The 24,518-nt window shown below is 38.6% G+C and overlaps 1 protein-coding gene across 2 annotated transcripts in view; it reads left to right on the top strand.

Annotated features, from left to right (window-relative positions):
- The first annotated feature begins 5,063 nt into the window (after positions 1-5,063).
- Cdh11 (cadherin 11) overlaps positions 5,064-24,518 on the top strand; it is a 46,895-nt gene continuing 27,440 nt past the window's right edge. Inside the window, exons 1-5 of one of the 2 annotated variants that reach the window (XM_038312703.1) lie at positions 5,064-5,291; positions 9,384-9,678; positions 12,524-12,643; positions 14,322-14,489; positions 18,327-18,514. In XM_038312703.1, coding sequence (XP_038168631.1) covers positions 5,064-5,291; positions 9,384-9,678; positions 12,524-12,643; positions 14,322-14,489; positions 18,327-18,514 — 999 coding nt within the window. Of the gene's footprint in view, positions 5,292-9,383; positions 9,679-12,523; positions 12,644-14,321; positions 14,490-18,326; positions 18,515-24,518 lie in introns of those variants that run through there. The other variant, XM_038312704.1, reaches the window with a different exon arrangement.

Genomic DNA, 24,518 nt, shown 5'->3' with positions numbered 1-24,518 from the left:
TCTTGCAGAGGACCTTAGTTGGGCTGCCAGTACTCATTTCCTGCACCTCACAGCCACCCAGAGCTCTGGCTTCAGGGCAACTGAAGGCTTCTGGCCTTTGTGAGCATCAGAATTTATGTGCACCATTGCAACGCACACAAACAAACACATACACACACAAACAAAGAGAAAAGGATAAAAGAGTTAAAAACAATATATTTAACTGAAGAATTTTATGTATTCTGATGCATGCAATGCAAAACAACAAATGCTAAAGGCTCCAACTCCTATTTATTTATTTATTTATTTATTTATTTATTTATTTATTTTTTTTTGGTTTTTTCGAGACAGGGTTTCTCTACAGCTTTAGAGCCTGTCCTGGAACTAGCTCTTGTAGACCAGGCTGGTCTCGAACTCACAGAGATCCGCCTGCCTCTGCCTCCCGAGTGCTGGGATTAAAGGCGTGCGCCACCACCGCCCGGCTTCACAACTCCTATTTTTTGAGAAGAAACTAGGGCAATATTATTGTGCAATTTTATGCGGTTCATAGCAGACACCTTTAACTTTGTGTCTGCAGCCTCTTTGGTTATTATTGTCTTGGCATATGACAGAGAAACCCAAAGCTTGGATAGGCCAAGTCAAAGACTACCAAGGGAAACAGGATTTACTCTGTGAAAAAGGTTTCTACCAGCCCACATATATCCTAGATGACTAAGCCAAATGGCTACATTGTCCCCTGTAACACTTATTTTTTCCTTCCTTTCGGAGCACCTCACTGGTCTCCTTTTGTCTTCTCCATGAGCAATAAACGGTGACAGGCTTGCATCTTGTTACTATGGGAAAAGAGGAAGAATCCCAGGTCCTACTCAGTGTTTGTCCCTGGGTAGTGGAGTAATAGAGGGTGTATGTGTTTTTGAGAACTATATTAAACCTATGCCCTGGATGCCATCAAGAAAGAGCAGATAGCCGGGCAATGGTGGCGCACGCCTTTAATCCCAGCACTCGGGAGGCAGAGGCAGGCGGTTCTCTGTGAGTTCGAGACCAGCCTGGTCTACAAGAGCTAGTTCCAGGACAGGCTCTAAAGACACAGAGAAACCCTGTCTCGAAAGAAAAAAAAAAAAAAAAGAAAGAGCAGATAATTTTATATAAGGAAACACGAGTTTTAAGAAAGGGGAGTAAGCATGAATGTTACAGAAAGAGGAAGTTATTTCTCATACCAGAGTAGTAAAACTCTAAAAAAGAAGTCTAGGAACTTGAGAGATTGTAGGTCAGATATATACAAGGAATTGGAAGGAAAACTTTGCCAATGGCTCCTTCTTCCTGCTGATTAATAGTAGCATGATGGTTGGGTTTTGGTTTGAATATAGGACCTGCTACAGGCTTCCTGTTCAACTTTTCTTGTGATTGGAATGAAGCTGGAAAGCATCTTATTTAAAACTGTCTAGCAAGATAGGATGCTGAGCTGATGAGGGAGATTCCAGACGATAAAAAAAGCAAATTGATGCTGTAGCCTTAATTGACTTCTATAGCTTTTATAGATCCCCCTGTGAGTGAATGAGAACTGACCTATCAGTTGACATTGTAGTGTTAATTGATCGCTATAACTTTAATTAATTGATCCACAATGCTCAATAAAGGCTTGACCTTTTAAATACTTTTCATTTTAATTATAGCATCTTGCTAGGTAGGGCTGGCCTGGAATTTACTATGGAGCTCAGATTAGATCAACCTAGCCTCAAACTTTTTTTTAAAAAAATTATTCTTCTCTTATATATTAAATCCTAAATGCAGTTTCCCCTCCCTATTCTCCTCCCAGTCCCAACCTCCCCTTCTAATTCCCCAGATCCACTCCTCCTCTGCTTACCCCCCAGAAAAGGATAGAACTCCCCTTCCTGAGATATCAACCAAGCATGGCATATCAAGTTACACTAAGACTAGTACATCACCTCATACTAAATTAGTCCAAGGCAACCCAGTATGAAGAGAAAGGTCACAAAAGCATATAAAAGAGTCAGAGACGGCCCCTGCTCTCACTGTTAGGAATCCCACAAGAACACCAAGTTCTATAACCATATCATATATGCAGAGAACCTGTCTCAGACCCATGTAGGCTCCCAGATAGTCAGTCTAGTCTATGAGATACTGTGAGCTGTGTTTAGTTGATTCTGTTGTGATGTCCTTAATCCCTCTGGCTCCTACAGTTCTTCATCCCACTCCACCGCAGGATTCCCTGAGTTCTGCCTAAGTGGGTGTCAGCAGCTGCTCCAATCAGGGGATGAATGAAGCCTCTCTCATGACTGTCAGGGTAGGTTCTGGTCTGCTAGTAGTATAGCAGAGTATTAGGAATCATTTCATTGATTTTTTTTTTGGCCAGTCATGTTTGGTTCTATCTTAGGTTTGGAGTTATCCAAAACCTGGTTCCTGGCTCTCCAGGCAGTGTCGGGCATGGACTACCTCTGGTGGCATGAGTCTCAGCTGAACCAGTCCTTGGTTGGTCATTTCCACAAGTTCTGTGCCACCCTTACCCCAACATGCCTTGCAAGCAGGACAGATTTTAGGTTAAAGGTTTTGTGGCTAGGTTGGTGTTCCGATCCCTCCAGTGGAAGCCTTACCTGGTTACAGAAGATTGCCAGTTCAGTGTCTTTATCTCCATAAGTAAGGGTTTTACTAGGGTCCCCCTCACAGATTCCAGGGAGTTTCAATTGCACTAAGTTTCTACCTTACCCTGGAAATATCCACCCCAATTCCAGTTGTCTCTCCCAGTATTATGTTCCCCTAACCCCACTCCATACCTCCTGTTCTGTCTCTACCTGACCCTAGTTCACCAGAGATCTATATTCCATTTTCCCTGCCCTGGGAGATTAATATGTCCCCACTGGAGACCTACTTGTTATGTTGCTTGTCTGAGTCTGTGAAATGTAGCATGATCTTCCTTTACTTTACTACAAATATCCACTTATAAGTGAGTACATACTGTGTTTGTCTTTCTTTAACTTCACTCAGGATGATCTTTTTCCTAGTTCTATCCACTTGCTTGCAAATTTCTTGATGTTATTTTTTTCAACACCTGAGTATTACTCCACTGTGCAAATGTAAATTTTCTTTATCTATTCTTCGGTTAAGGGACCTACAGGTTATTTTTAGTTTCTGGCTGTTATTAATAAAGCTGCTATGAACATAGTTGCACATGTGTCTTTGTGATAGGAAGGAGCATCCTTTGGGTATATACCCAGAAGTGATATTGCTGGGTCTTGAGGTAGATGAGTCCCAATATTCTGAAAAACCACATGCTTATTTCCAAAGTTTACAGTCCCAGCAGCAATGGAGGAGTGTTCATCTTGCTCCACATACATGCCAGTATGAAATTTTACTTGTGTTTTTGATCTTAGCCATTCTGACAGGTTAAAGATGGAATCTCAAATTAATTTTGGTTTGCATTTCTCCAAGAGCTAAGGATCTTAAACATTTCTTTAAATGTTTTTTATCCATTTGAGATTCCTCTATTGAGAGTTCTCTCTAGATCTGTACACCACTTTTAAATTTGATCAGTTGTGTTTTGACAACCTGCTTCTTGAGTTGTTTATATAGTTTGGATATTAGTCCTCTGTCAGATGTGAATTGGTGAAGATCTTTGCCCATTCTGTAGGCTGCTGTTTTATCCTGACAGTGTCCTTTGCTTTACAGAAGCTTGTCCAGGCTATTTCCCACTTCCTGTTCTATCAGGTTCAGCGTATCTGTTTTGTTTTTGTTTTTTTGAGGCCTTTGATCCATTTGGAATTGAGTTTTATACAAGACAATAGATATTGATCTATTTGCATTCTTCTGCATGCTGACATCCAATTAGACTAGCACCTTTTGTTGATAATGTTTTTCTTTTTCCTTGTGTATTTCAGGCTTTTTTTTTTAAATCAAAACAAAACAAAACAAAACTGGTGTCCGTAGGTGTGTAGATTTGTCTTTGATTCAGTTTCATCCCTCAACCTGTCTGCTTTTATACCAATGCCATGTGGGTTTTTCTAGTTTTACAATATCTCTGTAGTACAGTTTGAAGACAGGGATGGTGATACCTCCAGAAGTTCTTTTATTGTACAGGTTTCTGTGACTATCCTGACTTTTTTGTGTTTCTACATAAAGTCGAAGGCAGGATATGGTGATGAGGGCGGGGGTTCTATTGGGGAAAGCTGGGCAGGCACTGAGGAGTGTTGGAGGTCCGTGGGTGGAGTCTTACCTGGGTTTTGGGTATCAGCATGTCCCCTGGTAGAGACTCAAACTTATTAAACTTGGAGTGATCCTTCTGATTCTGTCTACCGAGTGCTGGATTGCAGACATGTCTCCCCTCCCCTTGTTCATTTAATTCTTCCTTGATTATTTTCATTACCATTGTTTTCCCTTCCATGGCAAAGTCTGTGACATAACTTCCTTATATTCTCTGTTTGTGCTAAAGTCTTGGTATAGTCTGTGCTTGGCCACAGGCAACGGTTGGGGAATTCTGGTGGGTTTTTCTCATGGTAGTCTTACTTCCCTATTCCTAACATCAAACCTCTAAGAAGTCTCCCTTAACTGAGCCAGTCTCTGACATTCTCACTGTGATACTCTGCTGGGATTCCTTAATATTCTTAGTTTCTCTAGCACATGAACATAGCCAAGCACAGTAATGATTAATTATTGACAACTTTTTGTGTGTCAGGCACTGTTCGAGGCCTTATATTCACGTTTCAATTGATCTTTGCAGCGAACTTTCAGTGAATTCTATTCTTATCTCTATTTCCTAAGTGAGCTAGCTGGGTTCAGGGAAGGCAGTCAGCTTTCCCAGAGCTAACAGGAGATAAACTGACATTCATGCCAACCTGTTTGCTAACTGGGAATGAAATGATGAAGGCTGCAGCTAACCCAACATCTCTCTGCTTGCAGAAGCTGACTGGGAAAGTGGGCAGCCCTGACGTGATGTCCTCAACCAGTGAAGATACTCCATTCCAGAGGAGGTCTACTTGACACATCTGGGAGGCTGCTGTCTGAAAGACTGCCATTCTTGGTGGCGTACGGAGTGATAGCTGCATTCTCCTGTGCCTACCACATAACCAAAAATGAAGGAGAACTACTGTTTACAAGCTGCCCTGGTGTGCCTGAGCATGCTATACCACAGCCAGGCATTGGCTCTGGAGCGACGAAACCACCTGCGGCCCCCATTCCATGGGCACCATGAGAAGGGCAAAGAGGGCCAGGTGCTGCAGCGCTCCAAGAGAGGCTGGGTCTGGAACCAGTTCTTTGTGATAGAAGAGTACACTGGGCCTGACCCTGTGCTGGTGGGCAGGGTAAGGCTGTTTGCATTCGATATTGATATATCTGTACGTGTTCATTATCAGAGCCATAGGACATCGCCAGGACAAATGCTAAGCAAAAATAAAAACAGGCAACCAGACAAAAGCGAGACACCATAAAAACAAAAACAATCTAACAAAAGCCAAGTTAGAAAGCACTAAAGACTGGCTACCACTAAAAAATTAACCATATTGTATAAATATTTTTTCAGCATTTTCCCCTCATCCATAGACTTAACCACATTGAGAACGCTTCTAATATTCACTTCTCAGACCATAAGAACTCAATTTGTAAAAATTGCTTTGTAGTCTGTTGAAAGCAATACTGCCTTCATTTACTGAGCCATTCTTCAGAATGGAGAAATTTCTTTGATTGTAACCTAACCCCAACTTGCCCGACCCCATTTGAATGTTCTCATGCCTCCCTGTGCCTTTTCATCGTAACTTTCTTTCCTGTTTTACCTCTGCCTGTCTCTTTAATCAGATTTCATTCTACTTTGTTTAAGGGATTTGATTACCTTTGAACGCTCAGGTCTTGGTACTAAACCCAAAAACAAGCATAAGAATGAACGTGTGCCATTACAATAGGAGTGATTTTATCCTCATTCCCTTCGCGTACAGTTATACAACAGCTAGATCTGTACTTCTCCTTAGCTTGTGTATTTGTTATGCCACCCCATCAAACATATAAATGTAGAGAGTCCAAAATACATTTGTCAAACTGACCTTCTACTACTTATTAAGATACACTGTGTGGCTCTTTTAGATGATACTGACATTAGTTATTAGGAGACAGGCATTTTTATATCCACAAATTGAGTCTGCCCTGTGTGGAGAAGTGGTGATAGGCAGAGGATAAATCAGGTTAAAGCAATAACTGACCTCAAATAATCGAGGGAAAGGAGTCATCCGTGCATTCAATTAAAAAAGAAAGAAAAACTCCAGGTAGAATGAGAAGGGTAATAAAATTCATTTTAAACATTATGAATTTATGTCCTTAACTCTTATGAGAAATAGAGGCAAGTATCTAAAAATGTCTAGCCTGAAAGTTAAATAGAATTGGTTCAACACAGAGGATGAAATGTAAGCACAGATGATAGAGAAACACACCTTTGAACACCAAGGATGCCAATGAAGTTGGCTTACTTGTCCTTTTTGTATGAAAACAGCAATCTATTTTTATATCTCTGATTTTTATACTCTATGAAAGTGCATGATAATCTCAACATAATTTAGAACTGGGAATATGATTTTTAGAAATATACTAAATAGTTTTATTCATGTATACATAAAGTGAAAAATGCAAAGAGATAGTCTTGATAAAGCGGAAATGCAAGGAAAAAATTGACAAGTAGGCTCCCTAGGCTGATGTGTTATGCTAGTCTACAGGAAGAGAAAGGAAAAAGACAGCCCCGAAAGGCCAGGCAACATAGCTCGAACAGTGTGCAAAGCTGGGCAGGAATTGTACTGGGAAAATGACCTTTGCTTAGTCGCTGTCTTAGTGTGTGGCAGCATGTGTTGAGGCTTGAAGTTTGCAGAGAAGACAGGGCTTGGTGAGTCACATGAGTTTTCTTCTCTCTGGATCTAGCAAATGTTTTATTACAAGAGAGAAGCACAGTGAGAAAGAAGGAAAAGGAAAACCTGGCATCACCCCCTGTCTGATCTTGAAAATTCAGGCTCATGAAAGGAGTCCTGGTTAGATGGCGCTTGTGTGCGTGCGTGCGTGCGTGCGTGCGTGCGTGCGTGTGTGTGTGATGAACAGCTGGATCAGGGAAATCTTTTCTTTTCCTTTTGAAATAGTGTTGAGATGGATCTCCCTTAAGTAGGAGGAATAGTTGACTTTTTTCTCTGACAACCTTTGAACAGTGACATTCAAGGTTGAATGCTTTAAAATTCCCTGAAAAGGTAGAATTTGGCAAAGCAAAAAGACTTACAGTTTTCATGTCAGAAATTTAGCCTGTGTCATGCTGCTCTGTGCAAAGAGAGAAGTCATCAGTCTTGGGTGTCAGGAACTGGCTTTGCGTGCCTCAGCAACCGGACCCTTGATAGCTCTTGCTGTGTTCCCAAACCGCTTTTGTGTGGAACCTAATAAATAGTATTGTCAGTATAATAGATTATCTTTGTGAAAGTAAAACTAGTGAAGACTTACCAAACTTTTAAATGTTGGAGAGCGTGGAAACAAAGTAGAAACATGACGAACAGACTGCACAGCAAAAATTTCAGGTATTTGTCTAATTATGAAATTCATCTCTTTTTTCTTATGTAATGCATGGAGACCCCTAGAACCTCTCAGTGGATTGACATTCATATTTATTTCTTTGTTCCTTGTTCATGGGGCTGAACCTCTAACTTTTGATATTTGTGAAGCAGAGGAATAAAAATAAAACAACAGTTGTAGAGAGGTAGCAGAGGGGAACACAGGCCTTGAAGAAAGCAGCATGAAGGTTTGGCAATATTACTTGCTTACTAAAGTCCATCAGATAACTTCAGATAGCCAACCTCCTAAGAAATACATCAGCCACTTTCCATTGAAATGGTGGGGTGTTCTGACTAACAAGTTCTGAAGTAAATTTTGTTTGCTCTCCCTGCTCCAGAAGCGGTGGAGTCCTCAACCTAAGTGGTCTTGTGTTCACCTCTGAGCTGAAATGTTTGATATATCACTAAAACACTGCAAATAAATTAAATATATTTTGGGAAATTAAAACGGCACAACCATTTTAAAAAGTAGTATATTCAGGTTAGTTTTGTTTTTCTTTTGTGAACCTCATACAAGCTGTGTAGGACATAGTTTCATAATAATAACAAAAGTTCTGCTGAAGTAAGAAAGTGATATTAGTATTCAAATTAAATCAATTAATATTAAATGATTATTAGTAATCGTTTCTGTTGTTGTGAATGCTAAATATTTTTGCTGAAATTATATATGAAACAGCATTTTAAAATCTCTTAGCTATTTTTTAATACTATAAGGCAATGTAAAGTAACATTTATATTTTTCCACAAGGGGAGATAATGAAGGCAAAGGAACTCATAAATCGTGAAGATTTAAAGGGAATCGAAGGAGTTTATTGCTGTGAGAAATTAGTGGTTTGCTCTGAATCACAGAACAGAATTGGGTAGAGCTGGTAGCAAAGATGACTATTGTAACAGTAGATTCTTGACATGTCAGTATAAAAATTGTCTCTGGGCTCTCTGGAAAATGTGAAAAATCCAACCATGTTGGCGGTTATTTCAAGGGTCTGAGGACTACATGTTTACCCTCTTGTTACACCATCCTTTGTGGTCATAGGAGACTCTTCTAAGAAGATAACAGACCCAGATGGCAGACCCTGACTACTAGGCAAGATGATCTGTAAAAGTCTGATGAGCTGAATTGCCTGTAGTCACAAAAACCTGGACAGTATAAACATCTTTTGAGGAGGATCTCTGCAAGAAATGACAGTAATATCAAGCGGAATGTCATGAGGAAATCTTTTGAATCTTGATGGTGAATGAGCTACAGAACTTGCAGTTAGAGGCAGCCACAAGAATAGCATGTAATCTTTGGCCCAGTATTACGTGAAGTTAAGCCAGGAACACTTGTGAATCTGTGAAGATCAGTTTATATATGTATAGTGTTGAATAAATAACTCATAAAGGGGTCATAAGAAACTGGTAAAAATTATGATTTCTAGTTAGAGAAAGCGAAGGAATGGGAGTAAAATTTGAGAGAAAGATACTATGTAAATCCATGCTTACATCTGCTCAAAGTATATGCATGTATTTCTTTCAAAATGTGTACATATATATTTGTATGTATGCATATATATGGAAGAAGAAGAAAAGAGAGAGGAAGGACATTAAATCTCAGAATGAAAATTTTGCTTATGTGTTAGCCCCATCATTGCCTATCTTAATGACCTTGGTCATGGTAGTTATCTAAGACTGGATTTTGACATTCAGAAAATGATGGTGAAAATGGCTTGCTCTCATGACATATGTGTGAGTGTATGTATATGCACATATATGTGCATAATGTAGCAATCAGCCTGTGAATTTTTATTGTGTTCCTTTTGAAGTTACAAGTCCTGTTTTCTCTTTTTCTAGCTTCATTCTGATATTGACTCTGGTGATGGGAACATTAAATACATTCTCTCAGGTGAAGGAGCCGGAACCATTTTTGTGATTGATGACAAATCAGGGAACATTCATGCCACGAAGACACTGGACAGAGAAGAGAGAGCCCAGTACACACTGATGGCTCAGGCGGTGGACAGGGACACCAACAGGCCACTGGAACCACCATCAGAATTCATTGTCAAGGTCCAGGACATTAATGACAACCCTCCGGAGTTTCTGCATGAAACCTATCATGCCAATGTGCCTGAGAGGTCCAATGTGGGTATGTAAGTTGGGGTCACCTGCTCCACTTCTAGCTGGTGTCTTTGTAGGTGCCAGGCTAGTGCCTGTCCTCCCAGCTCAGAGCCAGAGCCTGTGTTGCATCTTTATTGCATCTTAACAAGGAAAAATTATTTTATCGGATTTTTCTTTTATTAAAAATAGCTATCTTTCTTACATAATATATCCTGATTATGGTTTCTTCTTCCTCTACTCCTCCTAGTTCATTCTCGCATCTCCTCCCGCCTGGAGCCTCCCTCTTTCCGTCTCTCAGTAGAAAACAAACTGCTAAGGGCTATTGATTGAAGAAAGCATAGTAAGATAAAACAAAAACTAATGCATCAGAATAGGACAAAAGAAACAAACAGAAGGGAAAGTGCCCAAGAAAGAGAGTACATGAAACAGATATAGATATAGAAACTTAGATTTTCAAGTGTTCATAATAGGCTTGGAGGCTGTAAAGTCAAGAGATATTAAGAGTCAATGGGGGAAGAATATGTTTTAGTTTAGCAAATCCTGACTCGGAGTGTCAACTAAGTCATGTGGCACCCCTTACCATCATTTCTTCCTTTGTAGAATGGGAGTAACGATTTCCCATTTTCAAAGAGTATTGATAAAATGCATCCAGTCACTAGGGCATATTGATGTCCATTAAGTAACAGCAATGACAATGTTTGTTGCTTGTGGGATTTGCGTTAACTGATTGTGTCTATACCCTATCTTGTTTAACTTGGCCATGATTAAACTTTGCAAAGCAGTGGATCTCGTTAGCCATGTATAAATGAAAAACAAAAGCAGAAACAGTTTGACTAATTTAACCAAGGTCATTGTGCTACTTAGTTCATGCAGCATGCATCATCTGATGCAATATGCTGAAAAGACACACTGCTTTTCTCAAAGATGGAATTCTAATTGTTTCTTCAAGCAGTTGCCTCCAGGTATCACTTCCGCTTGGATTTCCAGAATGTGCATGGTTATCAGCATGGTTATCATCTTTTGAGGCAGTCTGATCCATTAAGCTTGAGTGAATGTAAAGACAATCAGGCTTTTTTTTTTTTTTCATTTTACAAATGAGAATAAGAAGCGCTGAATATGAGGATTAGCTTACTCAAGAGAGTCAGCTGTGACGTCAGAAGTTTAAGGTTCTTCCATTCTCTGTGTGGAGCCTCTTGTGCTCATTCATCTCTTCCTCCTCCCCATCACCCATCACCTTTTCTTGTCCTGTCTGCTGTTTGTTCTGCCCTCACATGCAAATTTTAATGAGAAGCAGACGTGAGGAAGTGGGGCATCCAAACTGATAACCCATTGGACGTATAGTTCCCTTCAGGGGACACTTTGTGTCTTGGACAGTGCCCAGATTTTCTACTCTACCACATGAAAACTATTGTCTTTGTTTTCAGATAAATATGTGATCCTGGATCCTTTGTATACCTTCAAAAGTTATCATTTTGTCAACTAGTCAAAGATACAATGTGGCTAATGTTTACAATAATGGTTAAGTAAATATATAAAATAAAAAAGTTGACAATTACTTAGCAAATGATAGAATTAAATGAAATCATAAAAGTAACTTTTTATTAAAAATAAATAAATAAATAAATAAATAGTAACTTCTTTGGGCATGCCATGACATTTTGATGTTAATCTCCATTTTTGAGAATATTTCCTGGCTTGTGAGGAGTAGTTCAGAAATGACAGTGGTATAAAAAAATGAATTTGAAAAGAGAATTTGGAAGATTGATATTTTTCTTGTATTTCTCATGGAAGTCACAGTCAACTCTGTGAAGTAGGGGGTGGCTCTCTTTAAGCTGTATAGAGAGGTTCTATACCCTGACAAGAGGAACCCTGCTTCTGCTGACAGAATCAGAGAAGGAACTTGGGTTTTACTATTGCTAGATCTGGATTAGACTCCTGACTCTGACTGTAAATAACTTTGAAAGAGATTTCAAAATGTCATATCTCTCATACCAAATCTCCCCCAAGTAAAAAAGATGCAAAAATGTCTAGTGGAAGAATGTTGGCATATCACATGGAATTTACGATAAACACTACTTGGCAGAGATAGACTGGATAATTGCTTCTTCTGTCTTCCCATCTTCTCTCCCTCTGCTCTGAACCTCAACATGCTATTGTCCAGATTTCTACTGTGACAATGGAGCTTTTAAAGAAAAAAAAAAGATACCATCTTCCTATTATACCTGATTTCCCTTCTCCTGACCTAGGAATTGTCTTTTAGATCCCATTGACTGTTCACTGATGGTTTCTATTGCATAGCTACCAGACCCAACAAAGATGATAAAATGTAATTTTCGAGTCAGTAAGGAACAGCATTCTGTATAATATTTATATCCATAAATTAATTACAGTTTAACATTAGAAGTAACTTTATTATAGGCAAAACAACAATAAACTGATGTATTTGTTGTTACAGATGGGAGGGTGCACTCTGTCCTTTCATGAAAAGCAATTAATTGTTAATTATATTTATTACACTCTCTGAGATTTTTATTTAATTATCTGATACACTGAATATTTCTATCACATAGTTCTAAAAATGTTTGACAATTATGTTTATATTATTATTTTAACTATCCACCCAGACAGGAGGCACTGTGGTTATAGAAAGTTTATTTTTAAATGATGATAATTAAAAGAAAAGGAAGAGGAAAATGAGCAAAAGGAAGAAGAAAGTCAGGGGAGTGTTTTGCTCTTGGGCTGTAGGAAATTAATATCATATTAACTACTTCTGGGCCTCTCTTCAGGACTTACTATTAAATTAGACCCTGTAAACACTAATGCAATTTGAAAAGTTTAGCGGGTGTTGCTAATTGCTTTGTTTCCCTTTTTAGGAACATCAGTAATCCAAGTGACAGCCTCCGATGCAGACGACCCCACTTACGGAAATAGTGCCAAGTTAGTGTACAGTATTCTTGAAGGACAACCTTACTTCTCAGTGGAGGCCCAGACAGGTATAGTGGATTGCATTGTCATTGTGAGTCATGACACATTGTAAGTAAGGAGTCCATGCCTGTTCACTTCATTGCTTTTTGGCTTGAAATTTTCTTAAAATTGAGAGAAATATAAAGGGTCACTCTGGAGGGTTAGCAAGAGGGCCAAAATGCCTATATGCATGTTGGGCATATGACTGATGAAGCAAAACCCAATTATTAGTGCCTCGGCTCATAACAATAGATATTTAATAATTCATCTTGTGAGTTGGAAGTGTCTTAAACTGTGGATTTATGAAGAGGACCCCAACACTGATTCAAAGAAGTTAGCTTTCAAAGCATCCTTGGAAGACCTCTGGGTAAACTCAATAGTGTTAGGTGTAATGGCTAATGTTCTTGTTGCAGGGAGATTCAGCACATTTCCAATCTCCCCTTTTGTGCAATAGGTTCCCAATGGATGATACAAAATAAAGAGTAAACTAACAAAGTGAACCAGTATACAATACAAACTCAAACTCTGTTGCACTTCATTTATAACAAATGTGATTCTCCACAAGAGTAAACACTATAATTCAACAAAATTGCTCTTCCACAGTATTATAACAAGGACGTTTTCTTTCTCCATAGTATGTTCTGTATTTTTGGAAGAGTTTCTCATACAATTTTCAGCTTTTACATATCGTTTTCTAATTTGGTACTTTTTTTTTCATTTGCTTGCTTAGTTCCTGACTATCTATGCATTAATTTATTTTTTACCACCTTGTTCCAAACAGCAACTTGAGGAGTTACAGTTTATGATTTCATAAAGTCTTTCATGGTTAGTGTTTCAGTTAAGGACAAATAAGGGATTCATCTAGATTTTTGGAGATGCTAAAAACTCTAATCTTTGTCTTGGGGAAGCAAGGGTAGTAACTACTGAATGAAAACCTACAAAACCCTTTAACAAATGAAGGAAATGAGGTCCCAGGAGTTATTGAGGTCTCAGGAGGCTATTGCAAAGAAACATGTTAACACTGGGGCTTGGAAAAGCAGAACAAAGATCAACACTTTATTTTTTATATTTATGCTAAAAATACTATTTTATTCACTGAGTATAAACACTTCCATGTGATCCCTAGAGATGTCAGTAAGCATAGTTTTCATGGAAATCATATCTCAATGTACAGGGGTCATAAATAATTAAACCATTAATTTATTATGTTTGTCAGTGACAGGTGCAAGCTTTGTTCATCTTCTAACTCATCAGCTCACTTATTAAAAATTGATATTAGGATTTTAATGTATTGAATACAATTTATGACTCCTCTTTAAACTTTGTATGGATTGAAGAATGTTTCTAATAATTTCATGTAGGACTAGATTCCTGAAGGCTTTTGCTAGAAGTCCAGAAGAATAGATTCAGTTATGGAGAGACATACAATAGGCATTTGTCATTTCAGTGTTCAGGAAGAGGTTGCTCCTTGCATGAATACTGAAAAATAAAAGTAATTAACATATGTAAATATTCTTATTATTTGCTTGAAAATACATAGATGCTTTGGGCATGACTACTTTTCGTTAAAATTGTCATGTTAAACTGACTTTCCTTGGAGCACACAGACTCATTTATGTATCTTAACTACCCGGAATCTGAAATATTTTCCTTGTTGAAATTTTGTCATGAATGAAGATCTGTAATTTTGTATTGCTAACCTGGCAGGTATCATCAGAACAGCCCTTCCCAATATGGACAGAGAAGCCAAGGAGGAGTACCATGTGGTGATCCAGGCCAAGGACATGGGTGGACACATGGGCGGGCTCTCAGGGACAACCAAAGTGACGATCACTCTGACTGATGTCAATGACAACCCACCAAAGTTTCCACAGAGTAAGTAGTTGAGGTTGGTCTTTGCACTTTACCATGGACAGCCAGATCCTCATCTTTCCACTCACTCTGATCTTACTCAGCTTTCAAAAAGAAAAGTCTAGAAAACCAAGAACGATTTTCATCATATTTGCAAAAAACTAAAACATCGTAACAATTTAATGACACACAAAACACACAAAACCAAGTAAAATGGTATAGAGATGCTGAAGAGAAAAGAAGGCACCAAAATATCTATAATTCTTGAGACAAAAATTCTGTGTTTTCTGGTATTTCAATTACTAGGTTATTAGTCATGTAAGGTGGTAACCAATTAACCTTTCTCTGTTCCGGTGTCCACATTACTATCCTGCATGCTATCTGTACATTGATCTGTTATTTCTTGTTCCATAACAAACTGTCTCAAATCATGGTGCTTTAAAGGAATAATTTATCTGTGTGCTAATTTATCTGTGTGTGCAGAGCTTAGGAAAGATTGCTGCTCTATTTTCATTTCAGCATTGGAAGCTGACAGCTCTCTGTGACTGAAAAGCCCCACTTCTAAGATTATATGCAAGATTGGCACGTTGAGATTGACTTTTGCTTCCTCTCCACATGAGCCTTCCTGCGGCTGAGTTCTGATCATAAGAACTCCAAGACCACAGGAACCATCTGTTTTGCCTTTTCTGAACTGACTTCAGAAGTCACGTGGCTTTCTCAGTGTACTCATAAACCTGCCAAAACGTTACTGCTGTTCCAGACCTCAACTTCCTATGGAAGGACTATAAGATAATGTTCAAGAACAGGCCTGTAGGATGAGAGAGATTCATGTCTGTTTTTAGAAGACGACATTTTAGTATATAAGCAAAATATAATTGCTATTGTTTGGATTAACCCAGCTAGTGCTGATTCTTGTGGCCTCGGAAAATTGGCAATAATTTTTTAGCCATTGTTAGTTTGACTATTGCACAAAACTTATGATATTGTTGAGGAATTATAAAGAAGAACAAAGGAATAAAGAGATGGCTCAATAGTTAAGAATATCTGCTGCTTTTTCAGAATACCAATATTGGTGGCTCCCACCTGCCTGTAACTCAGCTCCAGGAGGATCTGTTGCCCTCTTCTGGTCTCTGCCCAACCTGCACTCTTGTGCACAGAGCCACAAGACACAGATATATACATAACTGAAAACTAAAAAAATCTTTAAAATTGTATTTTTATGATTTTAAATTATGTGCTCCTGAGTATGCATATGAGGGTTAAGAGTATCTGTGAAAGTTCCCTCAGAAGCCAGAGCTGTCAGATTTCCATGGAGCCGTAATTATACGTGTTTTTAAGCTACTTGGTTTGGGTGCTGGGACCAAACTCTGGTACACATGATGAGAAGCATAAACTCTTAACCATGAGCCATCTCTCTCCAGCACCAAATAAGCTAACTCCTTAGATAAAACTGTGTTGAAATATTGAAGTTGATTATAGCCTCTAATTTCACCATCATTTAATTACTAGTCACTGATATTATAAATATCTAACAAAAGCCTATGTTTTAATGGTTAAAAAGTGACTTCTATGGAAGTACAATGAGTGGCCTAAGAAATTTCCAAAGCCAGGCTTTAACACACATTTGTGCATGTGCAAAGATGAATACAGAGTTATAACATAATCATGACGACTCTGTGATTTCTAGTAATGGAAAAATAGTCACAGTGAGAATCCTTTCCAATGGAGTCTCTTCCTGCAGGGACTTGAGGTCAGTTGCTAGCACCCATACCAGGTAGCTCACAATCACCTGTGGCTCCAGATGCAGAGGACCTGACACTTGCTCTGGCCTGTGCAAGCACATCCCTGCACACATGATGTACACTAAAAGAGACACATGCACATACACATAAATAATCTTAAGAGTATAAATGATTCAAAAGGAAGGCAATCAAGTAGGACAATTAAGTAGACCCCTTGGTTATTCAAAGGATTCCAAAGATAACAGTCTATAAAGTAGAGATATCAAAGGAGTGTATTATGAGACACATATTAGCTTTTGAGGATCCCAAATGAGATGGGGGAACCTTGATCCCCCTGTTCAGACTGAAATTTATACAACTTTCAAAAGACTGAGGCTCATACAACATTGTCAAAGTTGCATATTTCATTCTCTAAAATGGAAATGAAAGGGGGTAAACAGCATTATTCATGGGTGACCATTAATGTCCCTTCTTATAAGAAGTCATGAGATAATTATGTCCCTAAGGTTCCAGTATAAGTGTTTTCACAGCCATGGACTTGAATGGCATTTTGAGAAAAATCACATGATAGCGGGTCTTCTAAACCTTCATAAACTTTTGTAATTTCTACAAAATGATACTTTGAATTTTTCCTTTAATCTGAAAGAAATGTAAGATTAAGTTGAAAATCGTTACAATATAAGCACAAAAGAAACGCAGCACTGTAACGGACAGATGTAGCCAACACCACTGGGCTGAGCAATGTAAGGTGGGTCCCACCACTCTGCAGTGTCTTAAACAGACAGCTTTTCAAAGTGTCACTCGTGTGATGGTGCTAGATCTCACTCCTCTACTGAATACTATCTGGTTGTTTCCTTAAACGAAACAACACCTTGTCTATTTTCTTCAAGGCCTTTTCAAACATCACCTACCTACTTTGCTCCTGTAACAGAGGTCCAACTCTCACCTTTGTCCTTACTATCCTGGACACTTTCAGAATCTTCTCACCCAGGGTTCTCTGGCATTGGTTGTTCCTGGCGCCGTGACTTATTCTGCACATATTCATGCACGTGTCTTGCTCAGTTCCTTCAGTCGAGGGCAGATTTCTTCTAAAGGAAGCCTTCAATCCCTACCTGTCCAAAGTTAATCCAGGTCTCCTTTTCACCCATACATACTTAACAGTGATATGTCTTCGGTGATATATGTCTGCATAGAAAAAAATTATCTCACACTTCCATATGCACACTCACTCATATACAGCATGGTAATACATTTAATTTTCTGCCCACTTCTGTAACTTAAACACTCCTACACACACACACACACACACACACACTTCTTACCCTTTATCCCTTACCATGCAATATTTCTTAGCCTTATACATCACACTATGTATAGATACATTTTGTTTTTTTTCTTGTACCTCTGTTAAGGGAAGACTCTTTTTATTACTGAGGTTCAGAGCTAAAGGAGTGTGTGATATCCTTTACATTCCTGATAAATATAAATATGAAATGTGGCATCATTTACACTTCTGATTACTATACATGTAAGTATGGAAGAGAGTAGATTATCTAGAAGCTTCTAGAGAATTCCATGCTTGACTTAGTAGGAAGCATATAGAGTAAGATGAGATTGAAATATAACAGTAAGAAAGGGATATTCTTGAAAGATAAGTTTTGCATTTGTCTCTAAAGTAAATGTGAAGTGCTGGAAGCCTTTTAAAGATGAGATCATTTTTTTTCTGTTTCTGATTCCATGAGCAATTAGCAGTGGTACAAGAAAACCCTCGAATTAATGTATGGGATATCATGAAAAAGCAAAAGGAAGACTCAGCTGTTCACATATGTGGAGTCTTGCATAATCCTTCATCACTCTTGTCCTTCCTCTCATGGATCAGGTGACCCAATCCCCTCACCCAGGACCCCAATATTGTTTTATCATCCTGTAAAGAAACACATTCTTCTAGCAAGCAGGTCATCTGGGACCCTCTTCCCATCCATCTGCTTCTCTTCTGTGTTCTACCAATAGAAAGTTCAATTTTAAACCCTTTGAGAAATTTACTAGAATTCAATGAAATCTGAAGTCGTACAGCTGCCAAATAAAAAGGAAAATAAAAGTAGATGTCTTCTTCTTTCAGGCGTGTACCCGATGTCTATTTCAGAAGCAGCTGTCCCGGGGGAGGAAGTAGGAAGAGTCAAGGCTAAAGATCCAGACATTGGAGAAAATGGCTTAGTCACGTACAATATCGTTGATGGAGATGGCGCAGAACTGTTTGAAATCACAACGGACTATGAGACACAGGAAGGTGTGGTGAAGCTGAAAAAGGTAGGTTAGAGGAGTCAGACATGCCAGTCAGGTGATCTGTGTTACCTAGGCAACCTGCAGAAGACAGGGGACTGATGGGTAAGAAATGCACTTATGAAAGACTGAGGGATAGATGACCTCATCAATTTGCAGCCGAGGCCCGAACTCTAGGGAGATAAGAGAAGTCTTTTTTATACAGATACTGTGGAAGGTGCTGGCAAAATAGAAGATTATACCTGTCTGAAGTGGCTGGCTTGTTCTCCTGTGTTTTGACAAAATTATTTGGTAGGAGAAAAGTCGACTTGATAACCCTGGATTTTTGGAAAGCCACTCTAATTTCCTGGAGGTGTGCCCACCTAAGTCAACTAATACAGACTGTACGATGGTCTTATTAAACATCCCTAGTCCACTGGACTGTGGGATGTCCCATTAAATTTTGATTTAATCTCCCTTTCTCTTTCCTTCCTGAACTTGAAGTAACAATAATGATTCTTCCACCTTATTCACTTAAACCACCAACAGAAACAAAACATATCCCTCCTCTGGATTGATTGGACACCAGAGCTTATTGCTTCGTTTGGCTTGGTTTTATATAAATCTCATATTTACTCAATACTGACTATTGGGCAGATACAGCCCACCTATCATTCATTTTTAATACAAGCATGTCATATGAAATAGATTGTTCCAATGATCAATAATCCCTCAACTTAATTTTGAAATTGAGATTCAGGCAAACTCAGTCACAGTCACACAAATACATGCAGAATTCAAATATAGATGGCATGGGAGCCATGTCTCTCCTAAGACATTTTGGAAATAACTGAGCCAGAAAGTCAGATAAGATTCACTATAAAGTGAAGAAACAATTACAGTGCATTCTAAAGCAGTTCCCTCCTGATTTACCACTTGAGAAATCAACACCTCTCCATCACAGCAGTGCATGGAGCATTAAATGTGAATTGGTCGAGGGTATTACCTTGGTTTTAATAAAGCATTCATTTTCTACTTGGGTTTTATAGCATGAATGTTAAGTTTTTTGGTGTGAAAGAAAAGATTGAATTGTAACATTGAGAAAAATTAAATTGAAGAGTCAATAAAGAAACTAGGAGCTGGAGAGGAGGAGAAGGGGGCCCTGGGAGATGTTTTCAGCAGGGAGAACATGGGTGACTGATCTTTCACTGGGACACAATGAATACTGGGTAGGTGAAAATACACAGGGGTCAGAAAACTAAGAAGGTGGCTGTACTGAGAGAGCAATGAACTCTCAAGTGGAAACTGAGGTAGAGCTCAGATATTTGTAACAGTTTCCACTCCTGACTATGAATTTCATGACCAAAGACGTCTATCAGCCATGAGAGGATGGAGAGCTGTTCTTTCTGGTGCTTCTTTAAAAAAAAAAAAAGTAGCTCTGTGAACTGTGTGTAGCTGTCAACTTTCTTCGTTAATTAATATTACTATCGCCCCTGCATGAAACTGACACACGAACGTTGGCATCAGCGATTTCTGTCTCCCATCCTTTGCTGTTCAAGTAATTGGATAGTTGGTTATGCGAAGGTTGTCACCTGTTTTGAGGGCATAAACACATACTGTTCTCTAAAATCCTGAAACATTTAAATCACTCCCATGAAACTCATACATGGCAAATGAGCTCTCTGCATATGATTAATTTGTGCACTTTCCCCCAATTCACTGTTTATTATAGGCAGCGGGATAATCTTTTACAAAGCACTGACATTTAGATTTAAAACAATGTAGGCTGTTATTTAATTTGGAAGAGAAGATTTACCTTAATTGGCACCACAAAATTCCAAATGCCCACCAGGAAAAAGCAATGAAATGAGAAATTAGTAGACTAAAAATATGGGTCCTTTTGGAAGACATATAATATAAGATTATAAAGACATATGGAAAGATCAAAGAAACATTTTTTGCATTTTATTTTTTTTTTTTTTTTTTTTTTTTTGGTTTTTCGAGACAGGGTTTCTCTGTAGCTTTGGAGCCTGTCCTGGAACTAGCTCTTGTAGACCAGGCTGGTCTCGAACTCACAGAGATCCGCCTGCCTCTGCCTCCCGAGTGCTGGGATTAAAGGCGTGCGCCACCACCGCCCGGCTCATTTTTTGCATTTTAAAGATTTTCTTTTTTATGACATTTTCATTCACTTCTTGATTCACTTGTTTATTTTCTACTGAGTTAATCAGTTCCAATTATTTGTCAGTCAGGCTTTGGTAAAAGCTGGGTGGGAATCTAAAATTGAAGAGATTGACTGCTAGCCACAGGGAATCACAGATTAACAGGAGAGTTCAGTAAAAATCTGATTATGATGAAAGGAGTTCCCTCAGCCCTGACAATATGGATATTTAAGACTTGATGAATCTTGGTTGTAGAAGAATGTTCTCTACAATGCAGGGTACTTTACAGAACCTGGGCTTCTTCATGGATAGGTGAATAGGCACATACTTTCCATCACCGCACTGTGTGGATAATGGTTGAAAATATTGTTCTAGTCCTTACCAAATACCTTTGGAGTGACTGGGAGCAAAATCAATCCTTATCTGAAAACTCAATTATGGTAGAATGTGTGCTTCCATCTCCATGGAATGGCTCCAAGACGAATGCATCGTGAGCTGTTTCCTGGCAGCTGAACATTGCTTTCCCTGATTGACAAGGAGGAAATAAGGCAGGAACAGAGATCAGGAAAGACTGGTTTCAAAGAAAATGGGACTGCAAGTCATTTGGTCCTTAGAATAAAAGGACACTGTAGGACCAGTTAAAAATCTGTTGTTGTGGTAAAAAGGAGAGATTTCAGAAAGCTGAAGACAGCATAAAACTAATGAAGGAGAAGATGCTAGGGACCTTGAGGATTTGGGGACCTACCTCCATTCATGTTTGGAAAGAAGGAAATGTATTTTAAGACTACTGCTCATACCACCAAGATCACATGGTAAAGTCATTCTTAGGTATCTGGCAGACTTCAAAGATTTGTTTTTAAAATCCTTTCCAAAATAATGTTTGAATATCTCTGACTCAGGTTCAGAGTTTCATGGCAAAAAAGAAAAAAAAAAAACTATTCTGAGTATTTAACCCCTCTTTGTGCAGTTGTATGCAGAACAATGTAAAATACAGATCAGCGTTTAGGTGGCTTGGTGCTGCTAGGAAGAAAAATGCACTCATCTGCCAGTACCTTTGGTCAGGTGGAAATTCCACCCACTTGAAACAAACGCCTGCACAGCATCTAAACCGTTCATTTAAAACCAAATAAACTTGTGAGATAGTGTGTGAACAGCAATAGACGATATTTGAAGCATTCCTTGTTCTAATCAATGTTATGTCTGTTTTTAATTTTTTCTTTGGTCTGTGATTTGTACACATAGCTGTGGATATATCACATTTGCTTGCTTCTAGTCACAGGGTGATCTGATTTGTTAACTTAATGTCACATCGTAAACACTTTACATGCTGTTATATAACACACATAATCATTTTTAATGACAACATTACATCCCATTCTATCTATGGACTGTGATTTCCTTAATAAAATCTCACAGTTGGATTTTCTGTTCTATCTGTGCATTTCTCCAGATTAGATATAACCTTCTATTGTAGCTAACACATATCATGAATTTTTTCAATATTGTCTATTTGTACTTTTTGTTGAATAAATCCCTCAGGGAGAATTTTCAGAGGTAAGGATTAGTAAGCTGGGGTGGGCATTAAGGATTTTATGGCTTATACAGTGTGTTGCCTCATTTAGTTTTATTTCAAGTATTCATAGTGTGAGTATAAATGTCCACATGGGGGAACTACCTCAAATCCTGTTTGGAAGGAGAAAGGAAAATTATTGTAAGCAAATGCTTAAATGTTATCCAGTCATTAACCCTGCTGTTCATTCAGGGAAAAAAAATGATCGATGCATGTGACCATTGGTGCAGCCATTCCTAGTTATAGAGAGACAAAATCAACAAGGTTCAATGGATTCCTTGGAGCTGCTTCCCCTTCAGTAGAAAGGGGAGCTATACTACACACCACTATTTGGGACTCTTGAGCAGGACTTCACAAGACAGTGAAGCTGGGCTAGCTTCCAGAGTACTTAGCAAGGTTCTCACAAGAGTGGAAAAGATGTTCTCGACAAACCATTGAAATTCCTGGAGGTCAAAGCATAGAATGATCTAGAGGAAGCCAGTTGGTTAGAGTGCAGCATGACCACATGTTGCTCAAGATAAACAGGACTTTCTAGTGGTAACCCGTCTCTGGATTTTAGGCATATGCCTCCATCAAGTTCAAAAAGGTTTTGCTCTAGGAATATTAGCAGACAGAAATTTCACCTTTTCTGATTACACGTCACCTAATCTCAGAATGATCATATTCCAATGTGTGATTCAGTCTAGTCATTACAGAGATTTCTGAGAAATTGCAGCAGCCTTGTACTGACAACCCATAAACATAATTTATTTCTGCTTCTAAATGCACATAAAAGGATCTAGGAGCTATTGGGTCCCATCTGGGAAGACAGACTGTTGGAGAATTGGTTGACATGTTAGGCAGTGGTCCTTGATTGTACGGAGATGGAGGTGGGAGGTAACAGAATCAAGGATGTTTAATATGCATACGTTTTCTGAAATGATGATGGTCTTGGGTCTGGAACAGTGTAGAACTAGGTCAGTCGAAGCTTTGTGATTAGTATGTCCATTCAGAATAAGTATTTACTAGACAAAAGACAACTGCATAGAAGGCAGATATCAGCCTTAAACGATCAAGCGTATTACAAATGTTTGTTAGCTCTGCCTCATTGGCATACTGCTTAGAAAGATGTTTCTCAGGGCCTATGGCTTATATTTGTGCCATAATTTTGCTTTTCACCTTCCCCACTCTTTGCATTTCTTATTCAGAGGTAAAGGGCACTCTCCACCAATCTCCCTGTGACTGTGTCTATTCAAATGCTGCCTTCAAGTTCATTTGCTTACTTGTGCAAAAATATGCGCTACTTATACTTGTTGTTCTATAAATGGAGCAATTTGTCATTTATGTGTTTGGACCAAAAGGTAGGACCGTCTTCAGTGTCAATTATTTTTCCCTAAGAAAAGGTAACCTAATACTGAATGGACTCAGAACAAAGCTATGATATTACATTTTACCAGAAAGCAGTGAACATCTTTTCAAAGGAAGATTGGGGAGCACAACAGACACATTAAAAAATAGCTCTGAGATGTTCCGGAAGACAAAATTATGTCAATATGAAGTAGGACTGGAGACTTTTCTCAGTGGTTAGAGCACTTGCTGTACAAAGACTAGGCATATAGATATGCATTCAGATGCTCTTAACCAATAAGAAATATGGGTTAGTGGGATAGTCTCCTTGCAATTCTACTGCTATGAAAGAAGAGGCAGGGGATCTTGCAGCAGGCTAGCTAGCTACACTAGTGGTATAGTATAAGTCAGCTCTGAGTTCAGTTGAGAGATCTTTTGTGCATGTCCATGTCCAAAGTGGAAGAAGACGGAGAAAGATTTTTTCCATGTAAGCCTGAAAGTCATGCACATACAAGTAAAAATAAAAAAGGGGAGAAAAAGTTAATTAAGGTTAATTAACAGTTCCACCTACAAAAATCTGTCTATAAACCATGATAAATAATTGAATGTATGTACTGGTAAGACCGCAGCCTTTGGGAAATGCAATCTAGTCAAAACTTAACCAAAGAAATGAAGCTATCAGTATGAAGAAGCTAGGATATTATGTGTTTATGTAAAAGACAGTATGAGGCAGTTGTTAAATAAGATGTACCTTTGTCTTTGGCTAAGAAATAATATTTTCTTTTATTACCAGACTTGTGGCATTTCACAGAGTCGCCACCAAATGGACATTATCTGTCTTCTTGGTGGCTGTAGAGAATGAGGTTGGCATTATGTATGGTTTTACCTTTGTATTTGCCATGGTTTTTGTATCATGAACATCGTGCATCATGTTTCAGCAAATGATTGTTCTGAATTTCTGACCATATGGATATTTAATCAGCATAGATTTTTCTCT

This window comes from Arvicola amphibius, chromosome 15 (assembly GCF_903992535.2).
Source record: "Arvicola amphibius chromosome 15, mArvAmp1.2, whole genome shotgun sequence".
Taxonomy (NCBI): domain Eukaryota; kingdom Metazoa; phylum Chordata; class Mammalia; order Rodentia; family Cricetidae; genus Arvicola; species Arvicola amphibius.
This window is presented reverse-complemented; position numbering and strand designations above follow the sequence as displayed.